Raw genomic sequence first — 9,087 nt, 5'->3', positions numbered from 1 at the left:
AGCTCGAAACATCCTGGTCAACAGCAATCTGGTGTGTAAAGTGTCAGACTTTGGCCTGTCCCGAGTCCTGGAGGACGACCCGGAGGCTGCTTACACCACCAGGGTGAGCTGGAACAAAAACACAATTAGGGACATAAATGACAGCATGAATGAATATGTTGGGCACTGTCCTGGGGCACACCACATATTTCAGGAATGTTGCATAAAAGTCCATGAACACATGAACACAGTAATGGAATATGGTACACAGTATGCCCTGGAATTGTCTACAGCATCCCCTGTTCCCTTTTTAAATCAGAATAATTCAATTTTCCATTCAGAAAATATCAAACAGCAACATTCTTGTCTTTATGCATACTGATTTCATAATAATGTACATTATCCATCAACTTCTCATGCTCTCCCTCTCACACACATTCTGTAGCCTAAGGTAATCTCAGCACACACACACTACGTCCCTCTTTCATTCTTCTAGCATGGCAGGGGAGAAGAACACATAAATAAAAGCAGAGTTGTGATAAAACCAACATAAATCCACAGCGCTTCGCCTCCCTAGATCTCAGTACAGAAATGGCAAACATTCACCAACTGGGGAGGTCACGGAGAATACCACTTAAAGAACCCTGTGTCCAGAAGGGATTTATTATATCAACAAGAAATTTGTGAGTGTAGTCAATGCTTTGTTGACCCATCCACCGCCCCAACATTCACATTAATGCCTAGGTTTTATTCCTAAAGAATTCCATCATCAGTGCTACAAATGTCTAAGCATAAGCACATACGGGAAAACGTGAAAACTTTCAATGGCAAAACTTACTTACTTTTAGAGGTCTGTTGTAATTGAAAAATGGTATGTGGCAGGGAGACAGTTTGAAAATCTTTACTTTGCAAACTCTCTCGAAGTTTTTGGATGATGACACTATAAAACCTAAACAACAATGACAGTTGACACGACAGGAATGGAGTTTCCATTAACTGAATTGTGGGAAATTTCTGAGTGTTCATAATGCTTTTAGTACAATGGATAGGCAACACAAAAAGTAACATCTTAAGAGAAACTTTAAAAAGAAAAACACCTTGAAGGTAAGCAGATGACAGTTCAAGGAGATTTGTACTGAAAATATCAAAAATAATTTTTATTTGTTTCACTTCTTGAAGCGCATGTCACAAAATTGAACATTGTCAGCAGGCATGCCACACCTCATACATTCATCTGTACTTGTAGAGTGTGTGTGTGTGGTCATTTTCATCATGGGATCCTGTGGTCTAGACTGATGCGTGCAGCCCCTTTAAACATAGTATAATTTGCTGGCTGAGAATTGCTTGTCAAATAAACAGTCAGTGTGCCGTTTGCCTTTCTCCCAGAAATACATAATCTAAAATAATAAGACAGAATAATAAACTCTGCCATGTTACAGTAACTGACAACGCTCCACACATATGCTAGCAGATTTCCATTTAAGCAACTTTTTTTTAGCCTATACTTTTTATGCAGAATCTATAGTTCTGCTTTGTTTATGTGTGTGTCTGTGCATGTGAGTGCAGTGTGTGTGTGTGTGGTGTGCACTTTGACCTCTTAGGATAGCGGGTAGGTACAATATGAGCATAAGAGCAGTGTGTGTACATGTGTTTGTGTTTGCATTGTGGGTTTTCGTGGGCACACTTGTTCATTTGTGCAACCATTTGTGATTGTGTGTCTTATGTTTTATACATTCCCCAGTGTTTCTTTAGAGATTGGGCGGTATAAGTACAAGTAATCAAATAAGTATTGCTTTTGAGGGCTATGTGTGTGACTGCACAGCACCAGGCAAGATCTGAGTGACTTGGCTGATGTCTCTGTTAGCTTTGGCTGCCATCAGCCTCCTTTCCTCAGCTCCATTTTCTTCATTTGTCTTGCTTCTCAGCTAGAATGACAAATGCAGCAGACACTACAGTGAGAGGTTATGTAGGAAACTTTGGATTATGGTTTGATTAATGTGTTTTTCAGTTTTTCTTTCTTTCTTTAATGTCAATGCCGAAACTTTTTTATTAAAACTGAATATGAACATTATTTTTTGTTACAAAAAGGGGTAAATGTCACTTTATATGACTACTTTGAATTCCAACATTTTAAGAAAGATAGTTCAGTATCAGTATGTGTGGAAGAGCAAATGTGACATTAAAAATCTTCTTTTAAGGTTTCACTTCAGGTCCCCCACACCACATAATAATATTTCAGATAACTGTTACAGTTCTGGATCGGATGTTGAGATCACCATGCCCAGTCCAAACCACAGAGCCTATTAGGGTTAACAGGTCTCAGAACATTTCATAAGAATGTTTGAATTGTTCAGTACATGTAGACCTTTGTATGTAAAATAAACCTGTGTAATACCTCCAATGTTACATATATGCATCATGCAGTATAGAAAATTAGTTTGATTTATTGAGTGATTGAATGACTGACTGATAGACTAACTGAATGACATAAATGTTATTTTCTCTCAGGGAGGAAAGATCCCTATCCGGTGGACAGCTCCAGAGGCTATTGCCTACAGGAAGTTTACATCGGCCAGTGATGCTTGGAGTTACGGCATTGTGCTCTGGGAAGTGATGTCATATGGGGAACGGCCATACTGGGAGATGTCCAATCAGGATGTGAGTACTGCCATGTTGCCAAGTTAACTTCCTTTAGTAGGGGCGTCAGTGTGGCGCACCCACCACTGCAGCAGTGCTGCCAGCTTTGCACATTTGGCAAGCTTTACTGATGGGAAGTAAGTTAAGGCACCAGCAACACAGGTGAAATGTTTAATTCATGTTCAGTGTCGTGTGAAGGGAATTATGGCACATAAGAGGAAAACAATGGAATGTAATCTCACAGATGCAGTAAGGCACAGTAAGGGTTAAATCTTCAAAATATCAAGATCGAAGCAGTGAAAAACGTTGTTGTTTCAGCCCAGTGACCATATCCTGAGGGTGAATTACAGTGTGTTTAGAATGGGTATAAAAGGGCTTGGTGCATTTTTCCCCATTCATTAAAGCAGAAAAGCTTTTTTTCCAAGGGTCAGTTCAATGCAACAACTAGCTCAAAAAATCTGGTATATTAACGTATTATATTAAAAAGGTAAATATGTGTAATCCACCAATCAGAGCATAATGATATACTGAACATTAAAGAAGGATACTTGTAACACCCTGGTTGTAATGAAGAGTAACTACTCCAGTAGAGCATATTAGATGTTGTTTTGATGCTGAACGTGTTTTCCTCCTAATATCCAGGTAATAAAGGCTGTAGATGAAGGTTACCGCCTCCCCCCACCCATGGACTGCCCTGCTACCCTCTACCAGCTGATGCTGGACTGCTGGCAGAAAGAGAGAAACAACCGGCCTAAGTTTGAACAGATCGTCAGCATCCTGGATAAACTCATCCGCAACCCTGGTAGCCTCAAAATCACTGCCAACACCACCTCTAGGTATCGGAAAGATTCTGCACCTTTTATTTATTCTCATTTTTGGTGTTTGTTGTGTGCGTGCAGAAAACAGCACACAAAGAGAAAACGCACATAGCCTGCAGGTGGTGCAATGATGCAAACGTGACATGCCTTCATCTGCTGGTTACACGTGTAGAACTTGACAATGGGAGACTAGAACGTGGCTATTGTTTTCCTAGCTGTATTTTCCTATGTATCTGACTAACACACACCTGGCTTCATGCAGTCCAAAACTGGAAGTAGTTCCCATTGTATCTTTCACGCACAGCATTATGTGTTATTGTAGGTCAGTGTTCTTCCTGCTCTGTGATCACAAGTCATTGGGACAGTATAATGGCAATTGCAGTTCTGTTTTCCATGAATGAAGCGCAGTTCACCATTACTAATGTAATGGACAATAAAAAGATGAAGAGATATAGTTGGGGGGGTGGGGGTTAGGGGTTCTCCCTTGGTGTACTCCTGTTTGTTTTTGGAACCAGGCCCTACAGGAGCTCGACATAAATATTGCCTTCCTGCTTGCTGTGTTTGCAGGGTGTTCGTTACTTATCCTCCCCCTAAAACAATTTCAATTAAAATATTTCATCTTTCCCTTTTCCATGCAGCCTAATGTCATATTCCTTAATATTTTTCCCCTGTTCTTATGTTGCATTTTCCCCTCCATTTACCCCACCCTTATGCTTTGTTCCTTTGTTGGGACCACGATTCTCTCCCAGGGGGCCGTTAGGGAACGAGGGCAGCCCATGTACAGTTGTCAATTCTGTGCAGGGAGGGGGACAGGCGCTGGGTCTGCGGCAGACGGTCGTGGTATTATGGAGACGTCAAAGCTCATAACACTGACTAATGATTTCTTAAGAAAGTGAAAATAGGTCCCTTGGAGTTTGCATGTAATTTCCCTGATTGGCTTTTAACACCGGGCGAGCAGAGGCTGGCCGACGGAGGCGGCTGTAGTGATTTATGAGAACTGTGCGTGTATGTGTGTATCTGCGAGTGTGTGTGTGCTGGTGGCAGTTGCACAGCGTGAGCAGCTGCACTCTGCCTCACACACCTCGTTTGTCTCAGGGCTGTCCTGGCCTGCTAATGGAGCACCCCCTCCTCCACAAAGCCCAGACCAAAGCCTGGGACAGGAGTAGAGCATCTGGAGGCTTCAGGGGTGGGACCTGGTCAAAGTTTATTGTCCCTGCATGTGGATGGAGAGGGACTAGGGTCAGTGGGCCAAGGTTGGCTGTCAGAGACTAATTATGGGCCAACAGGAGCCCAGTCAGGGTTAGAAGCCACCGACAATCTGATTGGATTTACAGGGTGTCTAAAACATATGAGTTCACAGGTTATCCTGTTATCAAACTGAAAAATGTGTTTCTTTGTGTTCATCAAAACATGGCAATGGCTGCAACCAGAATACAGCTAGTACTCCTTCTAAATATGTCAGTGTTAATCAACATCAAGCAGTGGTCAGTAATGCACTGCTACAATGCTGTTGGTTTTTTATACAATAAACCTTTTCCCCAAGCCATACAAGGAAAAATGAATAATGACAAGCCTCTGTGAACCTGTAACAACAAATCAAATCTATTAAATTAGTCCTCTCTGTAATTAATTTTCAAACAACCTCTGTCTGGAGAATAAGGGTCTTTGGTTAATTTTCAGTAGTTAGGGTTGGGCTGGAAATGGGGCTGGACAAGAGCTAACCCGTTCCCTGGTGAAGGGCTTGGGAGAAAGTAACTGGGACTGGGCCATGGCCGCAGATGGAACTGAGCTGAGGTGTATGTTGGTGTGGATCTTGGCCAGTAGGGTAAGACTGGGAATGGAAATGGGGGGAAAAATGTATGGGAGTGAAAGGAAACCAGTTTACGTTACTAAAGAACACAGGGAACACATAGGGTATCCATCAGTTGAGTAAATCAAAAATGTGAAAATGTGAAAGCTGAGTAAATGGTGAAGTATGGAAAACTGGACTAATACTTTTAAATGAGGTTATCCAAATACCAATATTATATAAGGTAGTTTGAATTTTGATGGCGACTAAAACTCTACACTGATAATGTCAATGAAGAGTTCAGAGTGACAGCCATGCATGCTTGACTGGAATCAAATCAAAATGTCACACTTGAATTAATTTAGGTTAATAATTTCCCTCAGACCACCTGAGTAGTATTGATTACAACTACATCATATCCATAACACCCCAGCAGAAGATACCAAATGGTCACACATTAAAATGTGGCCTTATATTGGTCCTATGCAGTATATCAGTCAAACCTCTCCCAGTGACACCCTGGGAATTGTCCCAGTAACACTGTGAGAGTTGAATTCCTCCCACTCTGTTCTGCCCACATGTATCTGTTCACGCTCTTCTCCTCATCCTCCTCACACCTCCCTTGAGTGCTTTAAAAACAAGAGACTACACAGCCCTGGTTATTTGGAGGTCAAAAGAATGAAAGATAGAGCTGAAAAGGGGAAGGGAAATGAAAACGAGAAGGAGGGTAGACTTTACTCTCTCTCCGGTGTATTTATACTTCCTTCTGTTTGAGCGGGTGTTTTCTGCATTCTTATGTGGTGTTAAGTCCATGAGGGGTTTTGAAACCCCCCTATGCCGTCAGACAGATGCTTTCTTTTCTCTTTATTTTCCTCTTCATGGCATCCCTCAGTTCCTCTGTTTCCTTTCCAATCATCTTGTCTCTTGAGTTGCCATGAGATGTTGCTGAAAATGTAACAACAAAGGAAACAAAGAAAATGATAAGGGAGGGGAAACAAGGTCATTTGCAGTTTATCTCTCAGAGGAGACAAGAGAGGGGGAACGTAAGTAGAAGATAAAGGGGGAGATGAGATCAGAGAAGAAAAAGAATGAGGAAAAAAAGGGGTACAGGAGAGGAGAGGAGAGGATCAATAATCCTGCAAAAAAGTTGAACATTCTCATCCTGACAGCCCAGACGTTATAATCCAAGACATTTCTCATCATTCCTTTACGCTGCATTTACAAAAAATAATAACTCGCCTTTTTGCACCTCTTTTTCTCATAAATAGATTTCTACAGTCCTCTCAGGGAGATTTACACACTTCCTTCTTTTCCCCTCATGCAAACCACCCCCACCTCCCCGCCCCTGATTCCCTCTTTCTCCTACAAACCAGTCTCTCCAGGGGGTCCTGGGGGGCCCTCAGAATTTTGACAGGCCTCTGATCTGGCAGGAAAAGACTCAATCATTGTAACAACACCCACTCCACCGCCTCAAATGCATCTTTTTTTCTCCTCTTTTTCCTGTCTCTGTTTGAGATGTCATCTCGCGTTTCTTCTCTCTATTTACGTCTTTGTTGTCTTAGTATTGTTGTTTTTTTCAATGTTGCATGATGGCAGCTTGATGATTTTCTATTGTAACATTCAATTGATTGTATTTTGCTTCTTTAAACCAAAATATATTGCATCAGCATGAAGGGTACAGAGAATATTTCCAGTTTACCAGTTCAGTAAGGTACTACTTGTCTCTAACAAGAGGGTCCTTTTAACTTCATTCTTGGGAAGAAGCAACACCATGCTTATGCATAAACACATATTTTGAGGTTATTGTAATGATCAGATCACTTGCTGACCAGGAGAATTGCACTGCTGTTATGAACAGCCAGGCACGTTCGCACCTGTTCATTCTGAAAGAGCAGTAGCCATTGGAGGAACACCAACACTCTACCAAACCAATGGTGTGACTTAATTTCTCACTCAGCAACTTACTCAATAGAGTCACAGACTTTCATGTTTGTAGGGCTTGACTCGCTCTCTGCACTCCATCCAAAAACAACAGAAGCAATACTCACTTTATTTGTGATAAGACATAGCAAATAAATAACTATTATTTAAACCACAGAGTTGGCAGCGCAAAGTTTGATTCAATTTCTCCCCCTCGCGCCCAAAGCTGCCCACTGCTCATAGTTAATAGGATCAAATGCTTCTTTTTAAAAAGGCTACTTTGCAAAATTTTCCAAAATCTTTTAAGCAAAAGAAAATGTTTTAGTTGAAGTTGGAATAGTTAGCCCAACCTTTGGGTAATATTTCACAGATTCTCACACGCATATACACACACAGTCTCCAAACCTCCCTGCCAATCCAAATCAGTCAGGCAGAGGTGGACTTCCTAGTATTCTAATGAGTTTATTTACAAGTCTATGAATAGTATTCCCTGAGGGGAAACTACCCTTTTTCCTGTTCTGTCCTGTCTTGTTGGCAAGGCTCTAATCCCTTGTGTGCATGTCTGTCTTGACGTAGGTGCCTTTGTCTACACTGCAAGACAGGTGCAGAAAAAAATAGAGCCTTTGCAACCCAGTTTTAAATGCCACTAACAAATTTAGAAATAAACCTAGAATGGTCTAACCAATCCCTCATTTGTTTGATTGGTCATTATGTTTTGAGTCCCATTTTGACCTAATGTGTTCTGACCTGGTTTCCCATTTCATGCTTTGATGTGATCAGGTTTCACAACAGCAAAGTGAACCACATTAGACACAGCACCAGGAGTGACATCAAAGATTAGACACTGATTAAAAAAATAGTTTTCTTTGTCATCTTCAGCTTCTCCTCAGCTCTCCTCTCTTGCTCTCTGTATGTCTGTCTACCTCTCTCATCCTTCCTCCTCCCCCATCTTCGGCAACCATCAATCAGAGCCAGTCAGCGCAGTGCCTGCAGCCTTTCCTTCACCCTCTACTGTTGACTGAGCACTCTAAAGCCCAACGCAGTGCATTTAATTTGATTTGATCCAATTGAAACCATCAAGTCTAATCAAATCTAATGTTGCATTTTGCCTGTTTCGCACATGTAGTGCAGGAAACGGTAATGACCTTAGACAGAAACTGATGCTGCTTTTGTTAGTAATCTTGTTCTTGAATAAAATATATTATGGAAATATTTTCTGTGATGGTTTGATTTCCCACCTGTATTCAAAACCCAGAGGCATTTTGTAAGTTTACTGTATGCAACAGGCACATACGGACAGTCTCTGTGTGTGTGTGTGTGTGTGTGTGTGTGTGTGCTGTGTGTGCTGTGTGTGTGTGTGTGCGTTGCTCCCTGTTGAGTGCCACTCTATCAGATCAAGAAGTCTGGTTTATGTTAAATTCTGGATTGGTCTACAAGCACAGGAGGGGGAGGATATATAAATATAATTTTATTAAAATAAACACTCACATAAATACATATACATAATGCTGTGTAATCCATTTTTTTAAAAACAATTTAATCTACTTCCATTCCAAACACTGTTGATTCATTTCATTACCAAAATTTGATTTTTTTTTTTCTATTTCAGTTTCAACATTCAATAGAAGATAGAAATTAATCACATCAGTGGTTAAAAAACAGAAAAAAATGGGTAAAAAACTGGGGGATTAGTGCAATGTAGAGTTTTCCATTGGCCAGAGCAGCCTGCTAGCTGCTTTGCACCGCTACACTCTGAGTCATGACATACTCTTCTAACTGAGTTTTGGGCTGATTAACCTCAGATTCTCTTGACAATTGGAAGAGGAATTTGTTTCGGGACCATGGTCTGTACCGATGTTTGGCCCAGATTATCTGTTTTTTCTGGGGTTTGTAGATCCAATCATAAATCAGACAGCTTCATAATTTTCAAACAACCTCTGTCTG

General features: G+C 41.1%; 1 protein-coding gene across 1 annotated transcript in view; it reads left to right on the top strand.

Moving 5' to 3' along the window:
• Window positions 1-9,087, top strand: part of epha3 (eph receptor A3) — a gene marked incomplete in the record, with an annotated part of 96,882 nt that overhangs the window by 80,249 nt on the left and 7,546 nt on the right. The window contains 3 exon segments of the mRNA XM_035676056.1: window positions 1-103; window positions 2,488-2,637; window positions 3,259-3,452. Of these exon segments, the coding sequence (XP_035531949.1) occupies window positions 1-103; window positions 2,488-2,637; window positions 3,259-3,452 (447 nt within the window).

The sequence above is a fragment of the Morone saxatilis genome, unplaced genomic scaffold, assembly GCF_004916995.1.
Source record: "Morone saxatilis isolate NCDOM2014 unplaced genomic scaffold, NCSU_SB_2.0 Contig5, whole genome shotgun sequence".
In the NCBI taxonomy this organism is placed as follows: Eukaryota; Metazoa; Chordata; class Actinopteri; family Moronidae; genus Morone; species Morone saxatilis.
Note: the sequence above shows the minus strand (reverse complement) of the source record. Positions and strands in the feature narration are given on the sequence as shown.